Here is a 21,119-nt window from a genome sequence, read left to right as displayed (position 1 = left end):
TAATAGATATTTACTAGAAAACAAATCCCAATTTCAACAACAGAATATCGAAAAAGCAAGTTGATCAAGTGAAATTCAACTGAATAATGTCTTTCTCAAATAGTCATGTCCATCATAACTTTCATGGCATAAATTAATAATAAAGCATGTTGTAAGTAGATAACAAATCCTAAAGTCTTTTCTATTGGCACTTGCAATTTCTGATTACGCTTTCTGCATAAATTAAATAAAGTAAAATCTGTAATTCCTCCTTGTAAACACATAAAACTCAAATATGAAACACTTTAAATTAAATCTGATCTTGTGGTGTAAAGTCCGGAGTATTGTCCTATTATTATTTTTTAAAAATTTATTATGCACTTGGCATAAATATCGTAAATTGAGAGTTTATGATACACTTTCACTATGAATGAAACACTCAGTTGAAATCCTAAAGTTCCAACAAGTGAGAAAATACGACATTACGAGAGCACACTGTTATTTGAAAGTCTGTCTTTACTTTTGAGTGCCGTAAAGCGTTAATTTTCCAAGTTTATGAAATATTAAGTAAGTGAGCTTTTGATGTTCTTTGTCAGTAATGAAACTGTTTATAAAAGTTCTGTTCAAAGTCAGAATTATGTTTTTGAATGGAAAAAACACTGATATCACCTGACATACGCCTTCTTGTTGAGATCGAACAGTTGAATACTGCTCTGCAAGCAGCAATCTGGAACTCAGCTAACAGCAAACGCCACAATGTTCCATAGTACCACATCCCTGGAACTGTCCCTCGTAGTACCAAATCCACGTTGATCTGCATCAAGTCTCCATCAGTCTACATCGTTTCCATCATTCGCCGTCATTCTCCGTCGTTCTCCATCGCCTCGAGTCAGGATTTCTCATGTTACTAAAAGAGTGTCTTTAACACGAGAAAGTTCAACTGGCTAGGTTGAAAATGTGCACCATTTGATTTTGCACTGTTAGAACTGATTATCACTGTTTCATAAATAATCATCATTCACTGAATGAGAAATACATCGGAGCACTGTCTATTATCGTAAATTACGATAATGAGAAAATACACTTCCCTGCACAGTTCATCTTGACACTTATAGTATGCGAACATTTTCTTGAGCCCTAGTTCCCATTCATTACTATGGAGATCAGCGCTCAAGAAAAGGTTCGCGTACTATACTGCACACTGTTCGTATTGTCAAAAATAACTTTCTTTCGAAGCTCAGTTTATCACGACTCACTTTCACAGCAAAGAAATAAATAAATAGCTCTCTCTCGTAATATCTCGTAATGTTCCTTCTCACTATCACAGTTCTACAAGTATTCATGTATGAGTCCTATACTTCACAATATCACTGAATTACAAAGTTCATTATACAGTCTATCCACACGGATTGTTTTAAATGGTACAGTCTGTTATGACGATACGCGAACAGTCTTTCGGCACAATTTAAGTGTTCTAGGCTTTAATAATACTCAAAATAGTCAGCGTGATGCAACCTACACTCATAATATTCAAAGTTGAAACAGTCCAAGATCATTACAATGTAAAGTAGCTGTGCTAACTTCAAGTTTGTTACGGTTATTCACACGAAAATTAAGATATTTGTCAAGTTCAAATATTGGTGAAATACACTGACTGACAGAGCAAATGCAACACCAAGGAGGAGTGGTTCGAAAGGGATGAAAGTTGGGGGAAAAACAGAGTCGGCACGGAAGAATAATTGATATTTATTTCAAACCGATATGCAGGTTACACAATGCGCACGGCATCGACTCATTAGGATGTAGGACCACCGCGAGCGGCGATGCACGCAGAAACACGTCGAGGTACAGAGTCAATAAGAGTGCGGATGGTGTCCTGAGGGATGGTTCTCCATTCTCTGTCAACCATTTGCCACAGTTGGTCGTCCGTACGAGGCTGGGGCAGAGTTTGCAAACGGCGTCCAATGAGATCCCACACGTGTTCGATTGGTGAGAGATCCGGAGAGTACGCTGGCTACGGAAGCATCTGTACACCTCGTAGAGCCTGTTGGGAGATGCGAGCAGTGTGTGGGCGGGCATTATCCTGCTGAAACAGAGCATTGGGCAGCCCCTGAAGGTACGGGAGTGCCACCGGCCGCAGCACATGCTGCACGTAGCGGTGGGCATTTAACGTGCCTTGAATACGCACTAGAGGTGACGTGGAATCATACGCAATAGCGCCCCAAACCATGATGCCGCGTTGTCTAGCGGTAGGGCGCTCCACAGTTACTGCCGGATTTGACCTTTCTCCACGCCGATGCCACACTCGTCTGCGGTGACTATCACTGACAGAACAGAAGCGTGACTCATCGGAGAACACGATGTTCCGCCATTCCCTCATCCAAGTCGCTCTAGCCCGGCACCATGCCAGGCGTGCACGTCTATGCTGTGGAGTCAATGGTAGTCTTCTGAGCGGACGCCGGGAGTGCAGGTCTCCTTCAACCAATCGATGGGAAATTGTTCTGGTCGATATTGGAACAGCCAGGGTGTCTTGCACATGCTGAAGAATGGCGGTTGACGTGGCGTGCGGGGCTACCACCGCTTGGCGGCGGATGCGCCGATCCTCGCGTGCTGACGTCACTCGGGCTGCGCCCGGACCCCTCGCACGTGCCACATGTCCCTGCGCCAACCATCTTCGCCACAGGCGCTGCACCGTGGACACATCCCTATGGGTATCGGCTGCGATTTGACGAAGCGACCAACCTGCCCTTCTCAGCCCGATCACCATACCCCTCGTAAAGTCGTCTGTCTGCTGGAAATGCCTCCGTTGACGGCGGCCTGGCATTCTTAGCTATACACGTGTCCTGTGGCACATGACAACACGTTCTACAATGACTGTCGGCTGAGAAATCACGGTACGAAGTGGACCATTCGCCAGCGCCGTGTCCCATTTATCGTTCGCTACGTGCGCAGCACAGCGGCGCATTTCACATCATGAGCATACCTCAGTGACGCCAGTCTACCCTGCAATTGGCATAAAGTTCTGACCACTCCTTCTTGGTGTTGCATTTGCTCTGTCAGTCAGTGTATTACATATCTTATGACTTTGATGTTATACACACGTTAATTTCCTAAGTTTGAACATCTGACGAATTGAAAGTCCCACAGTTTATAAGTTACTCACTGGTATTAACAGAAACTAAGTGTCAACTTGCTGTCGAAATTATATAAGTATTACGATGTCTGGCAGTATGAATACTAAGTTCGACTCATCATGTGCAGCATGACATGTGAGCCAGCTGTGAAGAATGTGAACTGAATTGCTACGGTCTGGCCTGCTGTTTATATCCCGTACGACCCAAGGTTGCTTGCCACGTCACTGGGGGAAGTGTGATTCCTTTCTCGCTTATATCTCTTGAATGCCGCGATGGATTTTATTGAAATTAACATACGTTTGCGTTCAGACCATGAGCTACACGATGATGTATGTCTCATTTCTGTGTCTTTATCGGCTGAAAAGTTAGAAATTTTTCTTCCAGTACATTCGAGAGAAAGGCGTGCAACATGTGGCAGTGACGTCATCCGCAGGTTCCTTGCTCGTGACGTGTCCAGCTCGCCACGAGGAACTTCATATTGCGCTCGCACAAGATGTCGGGCATACGAACATATTTCTGCCATCCCTTTTCCATATATTCCGGCAATTTTAAAATAATGTACCGGGCTGGAACAGTTCCTGGTACAATATATAGATATGTTACAAATATTAGCCATGCATGGGAGTAAAATCTGGGTGAATTTAGATTATCTTATTTATAAGCCAGAAATAAGATAGATGAGAGTTGCAAGAAAGATAGCTGGATTGGTGGGAGCAATGACAGGACGTAAAGGTGTGTGTGTGTGTGTGTGTGTGTGTGTGTGAGAGAGAGAGAGAGAGAGAGAGAGAGAGAGAGTGAGTGTTAGCTTTGGTGTTGGATTCATGTGGGGTAACTGGAGGAGGGTAGATTAACTAGGAGAATAATAGACTTAGCCTTGCAGGGTAAAAGAAGCAACATTGAAATAATTCGTTCACACTGGCGGAAGTAATGGAAGTGCAAGCAAAAAGCGCTCTACAAAAATTGAGAAATATAGCTGAAATGGGAGGATATGTAAAGAAGGATACCAAAGACAACATTCTGAATGCAGTGAGTACTACAACAGAATATATAAAGCTATAGAGAAAAAAGTGAAGCCAGGAAATAGTGTGGACATTTCAAAGCAAACACAACAGTAGAGGTTAAGAAAACTTCGCATTGACTTGAAAGAAGAAGCAGAAGAAGAAGGGGACGATAGCAGCAGCGTGACACAGGTGGTGCCATCTATAGACGCAACAACAGAAATATGAGGGGAAGACAAACAGTCAAAGGCGCCAACTACCGGAGAGAGCAGCAATCTGGATGGTATAGATATAGAGGGTATAGATCGTTCTCAGGAAACATTCGGGGAAAGAAATAACATGGACATCTCTCAGCTGCATGAATGAAAGTGCAACTGAGAATCAGAATAGCACACCATCTGCTGATGACAAGGAAAACCACCAAGGAAGAATACAACATGCAGCAAATCCTACATTTCTAATAACACAAGGCAAGAAACGTTATAACGCTATAGTCAAGCAGATGACAGTAAATGTTGAGACTGTAAATGAGAAATTAGAAAACATAATGGAATTCCTAGAAAACAAGCTAGATCAAATAATTGAGCAAAAAATCAACCAAAGACTAAAAAGCAAAACTACAACAGAAATAAACCACACGGACAGGACCGCACAAAATACATTAGATGAAACAAGCACCAGTACATGCGAAGAAAAGAATCAAAATTGCCAGAAAGACACAATAAGGGGAATGAGAAACAATGGAAATAACATATCGCCCTTAACCAACCAAAGACAAAAGGATGACGGTGAACTAGAAGTGGCAGAAAAAATGGCATGGCTGTACGTAGGTCGGCTTAAACAGAGCACCACTGCAACAAATATAAGAAAATTTTTGGGAAGGAATGGCGTTATGGGACACATAGAATGTGAAGAACTTCATACACTCGGAGACAGAAAAGCTTTTAAGGTCGGGTTCCCATAAATCTATCTGGAGGATGCACAGAGCGCGGATTTCTGGCCACAAGGAATAAAAGTCAGAAGATTTCACTTTCGGAGGTATGATAGGAGACCGGAGGAAGAACGAGGGGTGGAACTTCAGTAAACATCTCACCCAATTGCCAAAGAAGAAGGAACCTTGGTTGAGCAAGGAAATAACTTTATTATTATGGAATATAGAGGGAATAAGAAACGCAATACCCCACATATTACAGAAGACAATAGACAACACAGATGTTATGATACTGACAGAGACATTCCTCATGAAACCTATGGAGCTGCAAGGTTCCTATGGTATACAGACGCTAGCGACCCCGACGGAAGGAAGACCAGCAGGAGGAGTCACAATCTTCATAAAAGGGAAACTGGGAGATATCAAGCAAATCATCAAGGAGGAAAACATGGCCACAATAATCACATCAGAAATTACGATAATAGGAATTTATATTCAGTCAAATACACCTATAGAAAACATAATGGATAAAATATTTATACTATAGAGCAAACGAGAGCAGAAAGGAACGTAATACTTGCCGGAGATTTTAACTGCAGGTTAGACAAAGAAAATACCAAAACTTGCATCCTTCTCGAGACACTAGAAGAAGAAGGCTTCAGAATAGTGAACAAAAAAGAGACACCAACCTACTTTGCACAGAACGGTCATAGCGCCATCGACCTATTATTTTTTAGAGGAGAACAACTACAAGTATGTAAACAAGAAGGCCTATGGAACTCATTGGCAGCACCAATAAGGAAACACATACGTATAATGACATGCCTACGCATGGAAATCTATCAAAAGAGGGAGGAAGCCAAAAGACCAAGTATACATACCAGGAAAATACAGGGGGAAACAATAGAAAACAAGGAAAACATTGGGAAAGCGAGAAAACTAATAGAAGAAGAAAGACTAGAAGAAGCCCTAGAAACAGCCACCGAAGTAATAATGAAAGCTATAATAGTAAAGGAAAGAAGACACGCACAAGCATGGTTTGATCAAGAGTGTTACAAGGAAAGAAAAGCAACTCTAAAGGCCCTGAATGCAGCAAAATTGTACAGACGCCCAGAAGACCTAACAACATATGCAGAAAAAGGGAAAAATTATAAACTATTAAAAAAAGAAAAAAGAAGAATATACAGAGAAACAAGGAAGGAAACAAGCAAGGAAGCAAAAACAGGCCCATACATAGCGCTGAAAAAGAAGACGTCAATCGCAACTGGAGAAATTCATATGGAGAACTGGGAACATCATTTCTCGAACATACTGAATAAGCAAGGTCTGAAGCAAGCATATGACATAGAAACAGCAGAACCCACACATGCTCTGGAGCCAATAACAACGTATGAAATTAGGAAAGCAGCACATGGAGGGAGAAACAAGAAATCCGCAGGACCAGACAAAATTTACATGGAACACTTAAAAGACTCACTCGGCAAGATGGAAGAATTGTGGAAATACCTAATGAACAAATGTATACAGACTGGGGAAATATCAGAGGGAGGGAACACAGCAACTCTAAAGATATTGTTCAAAGGAAAAGGGAGCAGAACATCACTAGACTCATTTATAGAGGAGTAGCACTAGAAAACGCATCCTTTAAAGTTTTCACGAAGATACTAAATGAAAGATTACTAGAAGCCTTCATTGGGCACATTCCAGAAAACGAATTCGGTTTTATGAAAGGCAGGAGCACGGTCCAGGCAGTGAAATACCTAATAAATCAGGTAAAAGAAGCCTAAGACACAAACGAGGGAAATATCATGCAGTCCTTGTTGACTTCAAGAAGGCTCAATCAACAGGCAATAGCTAATTGAGAAAATGAAATGGACAATCAGCAAGAGAGACCCACTAGTGAGAATAATTGAAGGATGTCTACAGAGGAACATAATCCGAATAAACAACAACGTAGAAATTTCTGAAGACATAATGCAGACAAACGGAGTTATGCAAGGGGATTCCATGAGTCCCACACTTTTCAACATTTACACAGCAGATGTGAACCGTTTAGTACAGGAAGGATCAAAAGCAGAGCTGAACTTATACGCAGACGAAATGGTGATCAGAGTGAAAGAAAAGGAGGATGTGCAAAGGGCAGTCTGCAGACTAGAGACCTGGGCGAAGAAAAATAGCCTACAGGTAAATGAAGAAAAGACAGTACAAATGACCCTCAGAAAAGGTGGGAAATCAACGCCCAAAGACAACATAACATTACACCAAAAGTCATTACAAAAGGTACAAAATTACAGATATTTGGGAATAACCCTACAGGCAATGGCGGCGTCCTTTGGTATACATATTCAAGAAAGAACGGCAGCAGCAATTAGAGCCTCATACAGCATCCAAAACATATCAAACCTATCAATTAGCATGGCGATGAGACTTTTAGAGACGACAGTAGCGCCAGTGATAACATGTGGAATTGGGATAGTGTGGGAGAAGCTGAAGATCAGAGACCTGATGAGAATAGAAAGAACAAAAGCAATGTTCATGAAGGATTACCCGAGTTGGAAAGACAGCGCCATCCCGAATGGTATACGAAATGATGCGGGAGACTTTTTCATAGAAGACATACGTTCACAATTCTACCTACAATCAATGGAAGCAAGCAGAGCACTAGTAAACATCAGGGAAAGGAAGAAAAGTGACCTCAACTTCTATGCCTCACCAGCGATGATGGACAATAGTTGGACTAGAGAGTGCAACACGCAGCGCCACGTCATAACACGACTCTCCATACACAGGTTTCACCACAAGATATGTGTAAACAAGAAGTTCCATGAGCCAGACGAAGATTGTAAGTGTACTTTGTGTGGACAGAAGTGTAGTAAATATCACATCATAGCATGCACGAAAAGAACCAGGACAATTACAGACTATAGCAAAGACTGAAATTTGAAATTTAATTAATGCTCAAACTTGAGTGTACATTTCTCTATTAAATTAAATTAAAGAAGCAACTGTAATAATTTCAAGGTAAGAAGCATAGAACTAGATGAGGCCACAGTACTTGTTGCAAATAGACGGTTACTGGGGATACTTAACCCTCCATAGGTCGTACTCTAACTTTGACACAATAAGTCGCGTGGCATCTAGGAAGCACCATTGTGTTCTTAGTTTTAAAACTACATTTCCTGTAGGCATGTTTGGATATAATTGAGTTAAATTGACATTCCTTTTACTCTTATTTCCATTGTTAACAGCAACAATAAAGTCCTTCAGGTTGTTTTATATTGTTTCAAATATTACAAGAATATTCAGTGTCGTATCTCTTAGGTAGTCTTTATTTTACACACAATAATATTATACCCTACAATAAGAACTATAGCATTATATACCATAACCTTGTTCACAGAATTTGAAGTAATAATAATGTAAAAACAGAAAAGTATGCAATGTATTACAAAACAAAAGAAAAAAAATACCAAATGAACAGTTCATCTTTCCTTTTTTTTTTTTCCCCCGAGTCCAGATTTTCAAAGCATTCATGTTGAATCATTCTTCCTTGTTCCAGGCAGAAATATTTCTTACACTTCTTGCAGCTTGCAAATGTCACATCATTTCTTTTCAGCAAGTGGAGAGAAGGGTAGTTCCAGTGGCTATTGCTTCTTTGTCTTGCTCTGCAGGTCGGTACTTTTCAAGTTGGAAACGCAGTGTCGAATGGAGACCTGTTGGATTCATGCTCCTTCGCCTAATCTGTACCGATACCAACTGCTCAGTTAATGTTCTCAGAAACAGTCTCCTTCTCCTGATATTCATTCCATTCCCAATAGCTACTACTTCGTTTATGCCAGCTACATTCAACATAGCAAGGATTTTTTTTTTTTGCAACTTTCTTTACATCGCACCAACACAGATAGGTCTTATGGCAAGGATGGGACAGGAAAGGCCTAGGAATGGGAATGAAGTGGCCTGGTGTGAAAATGGGAAACCATGGAAAACCATCTTCAGGGCTGCCAACAGTGGGGTTCGAACCCACTATCTCCCGAATGCGAACTCACAGTTGCGCGCTCCTAACCTCATGGCCAACTCGCCCGGTTGTACATGAATAGGTCCTGGGAGAAGACATGACCTAAGTACTTGATAAGCTGAATGGCTTAGGAGACTTCCACCTGATTGATCACAACTAGAAACTGTTTGCCTTTCTGTATAAAATAACATACAACTATGGAATGCATTTAGGCATTCATCCTGGGTTAGAATTCCAGCTTTGTCAAAAATACGAAGGCGTTTTTTTTCAACCTCCGGAGGGTCATAAATGAAAGACAAGTGTACGTATATAAATGGATTTATTACCAAATGTTAGATACAAATGTGGTTACTTTTCAACATAATCACCATGGAGGTTAAGGCATTTGTCATACCTGTGGACAAGCTTTTCAATCCTCTCTGCACAGTATGTTGCCTCCAGTGCGTTCAGGTAGGCCCGAACGTTGGTTTGAAGATCTTCATCCTCCTGGAACCTCTGCCCTCCCAGCCACTTTATCAGTCCCGGGAAGAGGTGGAAATCACTCGGCGCTAAATCGGGACTGTACGGTGGGTGGTCAAAAACGTCCCACCGAAATTCCTCCTGCAGAAGTTGTTGGGTGACACGAGCCCTGTGAGGGCGAAGATGTTGTCTGATGACCACAAAAGTCACCGGATGGCAGCAGCGTTGAGGGAGGGGAAAGGTTCCAGGAGGAGGAAGATCTTCAAACCAACGTTCGGGCCTGTTTGAACTCACTGGCGGCAACATACTGTGCAGAGGGGATCGAAAAGCTTGTCCACAGGTATGACAAATGCCTCAACCTCCATGGTGATTATGTTGAAAAGTAACCACATTTGTACCTAACATTTGGTAATAAATTCATTTGGATACATACACTTGTCTTTCATTTATGACCCTCCGGATGTTGAAAAAAAAAAAAAACGCCCTCATATTTATTAGAAAAGAAGGTTGAAACTATAATGCAATAATATATGATCCTCTTAGGGAATGGAAAGCTGCAGAATGTTGGGATGTGTGAAACCTGTTGTAAACTGAGATTAATGACTGTAGTCTAGTATCCACAAAATGTCTGTGCTACACTGCTGCCATCTACATTGGTCATAAGACAGAAGTTACCGAGTTAAGTCACTGCTTTAAATGCACATCAATACTTGGAAGTTTAGTAATACATTTTATAACAATAAGTTTTATACAATATTTTGTTTTAAAATTACTGCCATAATTATAAAATTTCCTAATGCTGACACTACTTCCTCAATTTTCGAATATATATATATATATATATATATATCTATGTGTAAGAAGATCTTCAAATTTCCAATATTTTCTTATCATTAATGCTGATCTCTTATACTTAAATTAGAAATGCATTTTAAATTACCTGAATCATTCCATGAAGTGATTCCATTGTTGTCAAGATACAGCTCTTGTAAGTTTCTCTGCTCACTGAAGACATGATCAATGAAATATATATTACTAAACCAGTGTTTTGTAAGAGAAAGTTTTTCAAGTTCAGGAAAATTCTGTAGCGTGCTTTCATCTAAATCCTCCAAACCACCATAATCTGCTCGTAGGTTTATTATTCGTGTTGTGGTGAGATTTTTGAGAGGTAAACGGCCTCCATCAAGACGCATTAATTGAACAGCAACGTGGGTCTCATCATGAGAGGTTTCATATTTCAACTCCTCATTAGAGTTGGGACAGTTGTAGTAATTTGTATCTGTAAATATTAAAAAATAGTGACAGTAAACTCAATAGTTATTTATGTAATGAGTGTGTAAAGTGATCTCTTCTACATAAGTGGTTGAATTTCGACAAAAAATTCAGCTAGTATTCTAAAACAATGTGTATGGAAATATAATTTACACATGAATTGTGTACATTACTTTTATAATAACATCACTTCATGAATAAACATCAAATTTACAATATACAACTGAAAGAAATCACCTGGTGTGGTTTTATGGTGAGCTTCTATGTCAACAGTCTCTTGACCTCATGACAAGCATGTATGTGAACTGTCTATTTGTCTTATGACATGCTACTAAGACTATTGTACTGTGATTCCAATATTCAGTGAGTGTTGATATCAGCACTACTGATGAAGATGGAAAGCAGAAACAAGATCTTCAGGGGCTCACAAAAAGTGGATGTGGAAGAACTGGTTTTGATGTATTTGTGTATCAGAGAGCAAATGTAAGTTGAAGACAGCAGTGTATGAAGATGTGGAAATAATCCTTGTCCTGTTATGTTTTTAAGTTTGTCCTTTTCTCTTCTTTCTATAGCTCCCTCTTCCTGCATTAACCTGCCGTTGTTGTTTATATCCTTGTACATGTTTATTTTCATGTTGCTTTCCATGTTCTTAGCTCTCTATGTATGATTTGTCTATAATAGTTAAGTGACCAACGACAAGGAAATGAGGTAACTTTAAAGGTTTCCAGTCTGTAGGGAGAAGGCCAAAACATTTCCAAACATGATGCAAAAATGATGCATAGAGACTGCAAAATAAGATACAATTTCAAAACAATGAGATCTAACCAATTGGAATGATACAGCTATTCTTTGTAATAAAAGCAAATAATGAGAGAAGAAGAAGTAACTGGCTGTCAGCAGAAATGGACACCAAAACAGGCACGTTAGAATACTCGATAAGGCCTTCGAAAGGGTCAGCAACTTCAAGTACCTAAAAGCTGTACTTACCTAAGACAAACTCATCAAGGAGGATGTCCTAAACCTCAAACAAAATCACCAAAACAGCATTCCTCTCATGCAAATTACTATTCTAATCATACTTCCTATTTAACATCACAAAAGTATAACTCTACAACACTATAGTCCTACTCATTCTCTATAGGTTGGAGACATAGTCCCTCATGAAGCTTAACTGGCACCACCAGGCAGTCTTGAAAAACAAAAACAAACAAGAAGATATTATGGTGGATTTACGGCCCATAGTTGTCCATGTGGTTTGGAAACGACAAGGAAATGAAGTAACTTTAAAGGTTTCCAGTCTCTCGAAAGCACTAATTATAATATATATAACACTATAGCATACCTATAAAAATAGTATGCCTATTAAACAGAAAATGGCATGTTCTATAGGAATGCCCTCAGATGCTATCGGTCACCTTAAATCATGCACATTGTGCAAACTTGTCAATGATTCTGAATTGTAAATAATGAATATTGTAGTCGTCCATTGTCACTTTAGTAACTTTTACAAATTTTTCTGTACTGATCTAAGCAACTAATCATCCATTACCCTCAGCAACCATGTTTGGATTGAAGCCAGTTCCCCTGGTTTGGTCCTGGCAGCTAACAGTGAGGAGAAATTTTGCTGGCAACAACTCTGTTCCATGGAGAGCAGAGGTGAACCAGGGATGTTAGGGGAATGCCACACGCATTGACTCCATTCATTGGAGAGGGGAGGGGAGTGCTTTTTCTTCATCTCAAATGTATTTTTGTGTATTAGAGAGTAAATGTGGTTAATAATTTAAAAAATGAAAGTGTGGAATTGGATTAAAGGGTATCTTGTAAGGCATGTTTAGTGATAAAATAATAACCCACTAAAACGCCTTGAGTAGCAGAAGCACTGCATAAATTCAGATAATTTACTACAGATAAGAAATCCTAACCCACATTCCAGACATTTAAATCAGAGTAGCCTCTTGTGGAATTCATTAAGCTGTAATGCAAAAAGTGTGAAATGTTGTTCTGTAGACAATATCTTGGAGAGAGGAGGGTAAGTAGTGGAGGTGAGAGCAATGTTGTGGGCATTGATTCTGTTCATTGGAGATGGAAGAGGAAGTATTGCTTCATTTTATAATGTACTTTTGTGTATTAGAGAGTAAATATAAGTTAATGATTTTGATGAAATAAGAGTATGGAATTCAATTAAAGAGTATCAATCAATCAATCAATCAATCAATCAGTCAATCAATCAATCAATCAGTCAGTCAATCAATCAATCAGTGATCTGCATTTAGGGCTGTCACTCAGGTGGCAGATTACCTATCAGTTGTTTACATAGCCTTTACTTAAGCATTTTCAAAGAACTTGGAAATTTATCGAACACTTCCCTTGATAAATTATTCCAGTCCCGTATTCCTTGTCATATAAGATAATGAATATTTGTCCTCTTGAATTCCATCTTTATCTTCTGTTATGATCTTTCCTACATTTAAATGCAAATTATTACAAAAATAATTTATTCTATTATCACCACCTATTCAATACAAGCCGCAAGCGATAATTTGCTTATAGTCAGTTTCAGTACGGATCAATCATGAGAATTGTCTCTTACATTTAAATGCTCCACTCAAACTTATTTGTCTGCTAATGTCACTCCACAATATCTCTCCATTGACAACTCTGAACATAAAAAATTATTTAAAATAGGATGCTGGAAAGATCCGCCTTGCAAACACACTTTATGTTTATCAGTCTTATTTATTCACTAAAACCACCATCCGACTCATTGGCTGAATGGTCAGCATACTGGCCTTCGGTTCAGAGGGTCCCGGGTTCGATTCCCGGCCGACTCGGGGATTTTAACCTCCATTGGTTAATTCCAGTGGCCCGGGGCTGGGTGTTTGTGCTGTCCCCAACATCCCTGCAACTCACACACCACACATAACACTATCTTCCACCACAATAACACGCAGTTACCTACACATGGCAGATGCCGCCCACCCTCGTCGGAGGGTCTGCGTTACAAGGGCTGCACTTGGCTAGAAATAGCCACATGAAATTAAAATTATTACTAAATGCACCGTACATGTTTCGAGAAAAACAAACATTATCTTCTTCAGTGATAATATAAACATATTTCATCTGTCAAAGTAAAGTTCAAATCAGAGCTTTTATATAATGATTTATAACATCAATAAATTAAATAATGTAACAATTTTCATTTGTTTAGTCTGGTTTTAAAAGATAAATTTTATATCAAGACTTATAATATCAGTGAATAAAAAGTACAGTATATTAATGGTACATTTGGAGCTACTAACATAATAAAAATAGTCATTATTAAGATGTTGTTAAGTAAGATAAAATGATCTTATTTGTAAATTTAATTTATAACAAAAACAGAGGGTAAAATATAATCTGAGCTGAAAATAAGTAAATGTTTGTCATTTCTAACATGCTCTATCATACTTCTCGATTATCTTCACCAATAGCCTAGAAGTAAACATCTTAGAAAAATGTCTGCGTGTCTGCCCGCAGAGCGACACATAGCATGGTGCCACACTACAAATATAAAGAAGAACATCACACAACCTGGCAGACTCATCTGCACTGTTTTTATTTCTGGTCAATATTATCAGATGACGATGTTGCTCCATTACTTATCTTTAAGCTTGTTAAAAAGGGCAGCAAAACCAAGAATTGAATTTATAGTAGTATAAGATATTGACAGCCTTAACACAAGCACTGAATTTTATGTAAAAATGTTTATTTATTTATTATAGCTGGTCTATAAGGTATTAATGACATAACCTTTCATTACCTTGTATCTCAATACATTCACAATCTTTTTTTTTTTTCCAACTCATCATATTGGTCCTGCATTATACAAACTTTTAAGTGTGTTTTGTTGAACATTAATTTCAAGAACAGATGCATTAACATTTAAGGAATCATATCCTGAAAATAGCAACATTAAGAAGAATATATTTTAGTGTTAAGTTTTTAGATATGTAACAACACGTGTTGACTAATTGTAATTTTTGTCTTGGGTCCTAGAACGCAAGGATATTTTGCAGGTTATTTTGATATTGCTGATGGAGAGAATGGTATAATATTCTCAAAACATGTATGGATAATGAATAATGTAGATTAACTATGTTTTAGTGAAAACAATACTGTAAATATTGACAGAGCAGACCCATTAAGAACCCTTGTGTTAATTGTTTGCCACAGTCAATACGGACCAATAAAGGACCTATACTGACCTATGCTTCAAGCAGCCTGGACGTTAACTAAGCGGAACCAAAGTAAGATACAAGCAGCTGAAATGAGGTTCTTGAGGAGCATACAGGGAAAGACAAGACGAGATAGAATACGAAATGAGGAAATAAGGAGAAGAGTGGGAGTGTGTAAACTTCAAGTTGATATAGCAAAGCTAAAATAATTTGGACACATGATGAGAATACCAAGAGAGAGAATACCAAAGAGAACATTCATGGATACAGTGACTGGAAAGAGACCTAGGAGATGCCTTAGAATGAGATGGAGGAGCTTTGTTGTGGACTGTATTGCAAATGGAGGAGTCAATAGCAATAAAGTACTAGAAGAGGAATGTTGAAATGATCGAGTAAGGTGGAGGGCTTTGGTACACTACCTTACCCAGAGAGAATCTGGAAAAGGGAATGGATGAGGAAGAAGAAGAATAAATTGTGGCAACAAATCGTTTAAAATTTCCCAAATGAACAATACTTGCTGGATTTCTATAGAGTCCAGTGTCAGTTGCATTTTAAATCAGTACAATGAACTGAAATTATATTTTGACTTGCTGAAACAAGGAGAAAAGTGATAACCTGCTCGAATGCTTTCTGCCATGTGCAGTGACCTACTTTTCTTATTTGAAACCAATTTTGGTGAAAATTTAGAAAACCAATAAAGCCTTTGAGGAAGAGAATATTGATCCAACTAAGTTAATAAATGACTAACTAAATCACTAGAGTCATTGAGTAGGTGTGTGTTGATTTTTATAGCAAGACTAGCTGATGTACCTGTGCTTCGCTATGGAATTCTACATTGTATACAGAATTCTAGGTTAGGTAGTGTACACGTTGTGACCAAGATTGTGTTAAATTGCATAGCTCTTAATGTTACCCTAGAAACGCAATGGGGAAGTCACCAAACATCTTTTCTCATATGAAGTCTGGGTTAGGGAATTTTCATTGTAATGGTAGGCCCATTTGCCTACCACCACTTACAATCAGGTCGAGGAGTTTTCACTATAATGGCAGACACTCACCCTCCACATGCCTTTTTACATCCTCTTAGTGGTTTTCCCAACTGAAGTGAACATAGGTCATTACAATGACGTCAGTAGGAATGGCACGATTAAAATCAATGCTTTCATATGAAAGACTCGATCAAATGAAAAACCACACATTTTCACACTTTTAATGAACAGCACTACGCTGCCGATCTAACAGTCCAAAGTTTCAGAGCTGGAATGACCAACCCACAGACAGCCGTGATCTGTGAACTCTCTTCGTCTCTTTTCGGGAGGGGGGGGGGGGGTCGAATAGGGGAGAGTCCCAGGGCAAATACTATGCCCTTTTACTAATATGTTTAATAGGGGTACCCGATGAGTTGGAAAATCTCAATTCACTACACTGGTGGCGGAAAAATCTATCTGACTTGGAGGCAATTTTTTCCTCCAAGTCAGAGGAGAAACCCCCTCTTCACTGCTAATTTGGAATTAAATGAATGTAGAATTTAATATGCGTGAAGAGGAAGAAGCTTTTCATAAGAAACAGCTCTTTTCAGGATTGAATTTTGAGTTATTTAGTGAATTGTGGTGCTATAATTTGGAATAGGCCTAAATTGTAATTCTAGACCGGGTCATATTATTACTAACTGAGCCTCTGCCTTAAGTGTGCACACTGCTCATTCAAAACAGCGCGTAGAGTAGGGATCGAATAGCTGGAATACTATGATGAACCAGTGTGTTACGTACCAGCAGTATCAAAAAATATATGAACCAGATGAATGGCATGCTAAAGAAGAAAGTTTTCTAACTCCCCGATTATTTCAGGCCAGTATTCGGTCAGGCTGTTATACTCAGTACACAGCAGTAATCCCATCTATCTGAGTTGAGTGGCAGCATAAGAGACACAGAACATCACAACAAACAATGGTCAATGTAATGTTATTGTTGATCAGTGTTACGAGCTTTTGATATTGTAGGCCTTCACATTTAGTTTTTTTTCCAAATCTGAAATATCACTTGTATCATAGTCAGTACAGTAAAACTAAATAAAACATAAATGATCGGAAATTGTATTCTCTATAACATTTGTTATGTAGTAATTTTCAATAGGACCAATCACATAGGTATTGAAAAAATGAAATTTTAGGCACCTTCCCCTGAACTACAATTTCATCCAGGGTGAATTAAATTGTTTATAGCTTAGACTGTAGTTTCTTATGACTGTCTCTTTATACCGATCTTCATTAAATTCTGTTAACACATTTTCTCGTGGCTCAGCATTGATATGGATTTAGCAACAAAAATTCATGAATATCTGTGTTTAGCTGGTATGGTAAAAATGTATAAGATTTAAATGATCTGAAATTTCTTTATAATTTTAGTTATGTAGTTTTTTTTTTTGCTAGTGGCTTTACGTCGCACCGACACAGATAGGTCTTATGGCGACTATAGGATAGGAAAGGCCTAGGAGTTGGAAGGAAGCGGCCATGGCCTTAATTAAGGTACAGCCCCAGCATTTGCCTGGTGTGAAAATGGGAAACCACGGGAAACCATCTTCAGGGCTGCCGACAGTGGGGCTCGAACCCACGATCTCCCGGATGCAAGCTCACAGCCGCGCGCCTCTATGCGCACGGCCAACTTGCCCGGTGTAGTATTTATTGATAGGATCACTAGTAATATAAATATTTCAGAATTAAATTTTATGCCTTCCCCTAAACTACCATTTCACTCATACATACATACATACATTATCATTATAGACTGTTATGCCTTTCAGCGTTCAGTCTGCAAGCCTCTGAGAATTTACTAAATGTTGCCACAATCCTCGAATTGCAACTAGTGTTGTGGCCTCATTTAGTTCTATACCTCTTATCTTTAAATCGTTAGAAACTGAGTCTAACCATCGTCGTCTTGGTCTCCCTCTACTTCTCTTACCCTCCATAACAGAGTCCATTATTCTCCTAGGTAACTTATCCTCCTCCATTCGCCTCACATGACCCCACCACCGAAGCCGGTTTATGCGTACAGCTTCATCCATTGAGTTCATTCCTAAATTAGCCTTTATCTCCTCATTCTTGCTACTTTCATGTCTGTTACTTCTAACTTATGAATAAGATACCCTGAGTCCACCCAGCTTTCGCTCCCGTAAAGCAAAGTTGGTCTGAAAACAGACCGATGTAAAGATAGTTTCGTATGGGAGCTGACTTCCTTCTTACAGAATACTGTTGATCACAACTGCGAGCTTACTACATTAGCTTTACTACACCTTGATTCAATCTCACTTACTATATTACCATCCTGGGAGAACACACAACCTAAATACTTGAAATTATCAACCTGTTCTAGATTTGTATCACCAATCTGACATTCAATTCTGTTGAATTTCTTACCTACTGACACCAATTTAGTCTTCGAGAAGCTAATTTTCATACCATACTCATTGCACCTATTTTCAAGTTCCAAGATATTAGACTGCAGGCTTTCGGCACAGTCTGCCATTAAGACCAAGTCATCAGCATAGGCCAAACTGCTTACTACATTTCCACGTAACTGAATCCCTCCCTGCCATTTTATACCTTTCAGCAGATGATCCATGTAAAGTACGAACAGCAAAGGTGAAAGATTACAGCTTTGTCTAACTCCTGTAAGTACCCTGAACCAAGAACTCATTCTACCATCAATTCTCACTGAAGCCCAATTGTCAACATAAATGCCTCTGATTGATTTTAATAATCTACCTTTAATTCCATAGTCCCCCAGTATGGCGAACATCTTTTCCCTCGGTACCCTGTCATATGCTTTCTCTAGATCTGCGAAACATAAACACAACTGCCTATCCCTCTCGTAGCATTTTTCAGTTACCTGACGCATACTGAAAATCTGATCCTGACAGCCTCTCTGTGGTCTGAAACCACACTGGTTTTCATCCAACTTCCTCTCAACGACTGATCGCACCCTCCCTTCCAAGATGCCAGTGAATACTTTGCCTGGTATACTTTTTTTTTTTTTTTTGTTGCTATGGGCTTTACGTCGCACCGACACAGATAGGTCTTATGGCGACGATGGGATAGGGAAGGCCTAGGAGTTGGAAGGAAGCGGCCGTGGCCTTAATTAAGGTACAGCCCCAGCATTTGCCTGGTGTGAAAATGGGAAACCACGGATAACCATCTTCAGGGCTGCCGATAGTGGGATTCGAACCTACTATCTCCCGGATGCAAGCTCACAACCGCGCGCCTCTACGCGCACGGCCAACTCGCCCGGTGCCTGGTATACTAATCAATGAGATACCTCGATAGTTGTTGCAATGCTTCCTGTTCCCTTGCTTATAGATAGGTGCAATTACTGCTTTTGTCCAATCTGAAGGTACCTTACCAACACTCCACACTAATTTTACTACTCTATGAAGCCATTTTATCCCTGCCTTCCCACTATACTTCACCATTTCAGGTCTAATTTCATCTATTCCTGCTGCCTTATGACAATGGAGTTTATTTACTACCTTTTCCACTTCCTCAAGCATAATTTCACCAACACCATTTTCCTCCTCCCCATGAGCTTGACTGTTTGTAACACCACCATGATAATTTCCTTTTACATTGATAAGATGTTCAAAATATTCCCTCCACCTCTCCACTGATTCCCTGAGATCTACTATGAGTTCACTTGAATTACTCAAAACACTGTTCATTTCCTTTTTCCCCTCCCTTCCTAAGATTATTTATTACTGTCCAGAAAGGTTTCCCTGCTGCTTGACCTAGCCTTTCCAGGTTATTACCAAAATCTTCCCATGACTTCTTTTTGAATTCAACAGCTATTTGTTTCACTCTGTTTCTTTCATCTACGTACCAATCCCTGTCTGCCTCGGCCCTTGTTTGGAGCCATTTCAGATAAGCCTTCTTTTTACGTTTACAGGCTGCTCTTACTTCATCATTCCACTAAGATGTTCGCCTTTTCCCATCTTTACACACAGTTGTTCCTAGGCATTCCCTCGCTGTTTCTACTACAGCATCCCTGTATGCCACCCATTCACTTTCTATATCCTGAACCTGCTTACTGTCTACTGTTCGAAACTTCTCACTAATCATATCCATGTACTTCTGTCTAATTTCCTTGTCCTGGAGATTTTCTACCCTTACTCGTTTGCAGACAGATTTCACTTTCTCTACCCTAGGCCTAGAGATACTTAGTTCACTACAGATCAGATAGTGGTCTGTATCATCGAAAAATCCGCTAAAAACTCTTACATTCCTAACAGATTTCCTGAATTCAAAGCCTGTTAAGATATAGTCTATTATGGATCTGGTACCCCTAGCCTCCCATGTGTAGTGGTGAATAGCCTTATGCTTGAAGAATGTATTCGTAACAGCTAAACCCATACTAGCACAGAAGTCCAGCAAACGCTTCCCATTCCCATTAGCTTCCATATCTTCCCCACATTTACTAATCACCCTTTCGTATCCTTCAGTTCTATTCCCAACTCTCGCATTGAAATCACCCATTAGCACTATTCTATCCTTGCTGTTGACCCTGACCACGATGTCACTCAATGCTTCATAAAACTTGTCAACTTCATCCTCATCTGCACCCTCACATGGTGAATACACCGAGACAATTCTAGTCCTAATTCCTCCAACTGACAAATCTACCCACATCATTCGCTCATTTACGTGCCTAACAGAAATGATGTTGCGTGCAATGGTATTCTTGATAAAGAGCCCTACCCCAGACTCTGCCCTTCCCTTTCTAACACCTGTCAAGTACACTTTATAATCTCCTATCTCTTCCTCATTATCTCCCCTTACCTGAATATCACTTACTCCTAGAACATCCAGATGCATCCTCTTTGCTGACTCAGCCAGTTCTATCTTCTTTCTTCCATAAGCCCCATTAATATTGATAGCTCCCCATCGAATTCCATTTCATTCGCCAAGTTGTTTCCAAGGAGTCCCTCGCCTGCCAAATGGGAATGGGACTCCATTACTCCCATAGGTCTGAGGCTTGCTTAAAGTGTTCTGAGCTCAGTAAATTCATGAAGCAGGATGCTGCCCTACTTGCACATAGTCCAAGTGAGGATCTCTCCTCTAACGGGTTATGG

At 39.6% G+C, this 21,119-nt stretch overlaps 2 protein-coding genes across 13 annotated transcripts in view; one reads left to right on the top strand and one right to left on the bottom strand.

Annotated features, from left to right (window-relative positions):
• LOC136864159 (dynein axonemal intermediate chain 7) overlaps positions 1-21,119 on the top strand; it is a 658,911-nt gene that overhangs the window by 318,618 nt on the left and 319,174 nt on the right. The gene's annotated exons all lie outside the window — the stretch shown is intronic.
• LOC136856716 (toll-like receptor 13) overlaps positions 1-21,119 on the bottom strand; it is a 222,203-nt gene that overhangs the window by 84,914 nt on the left and 116,170 nt on the right. For 9 of the 12 annotated variants that reach the window (XM_068231075.1, XM_067134777.2, XM_067134780.2 and 6 more), the window contains one exon: positions 10,457-10,795. The exons of 2 other annotated variants lie outside the window; for them this stretch is intronic. In XM_068231075.1, coding sequence (XP_068087176.1) covers positions 10,457-10,795 — 339 coding nt within the window. Of the gene's footprint in view, positions 1-648; positions 1,166-10,456; positions 10,796-21,119 lie in introns of those variants that run through there. One more of the 12 variants, XM_068231081.1, reaches the window with a different exon arrangement.

This window comes from Anabrus simplex, chromosome 1 (genome assembly GCF_040414725.1).
Source record: "Anabrus simplex isolate iqAnaSimp1 chromosome 1, ASM4041472v1, whole genome shotgun sequence".
NCBI lineage: Eukaryota > Metazoa > Arthropoda > Insecta > Orthoptera > Tettigoniidae > Anabrus > Anabrus simplex.
The sequence above is the reverse complement of the archived record's forward strand: the minus strand, read 5'-3'. Positions and strand labels throughout refer to the sequence as shown.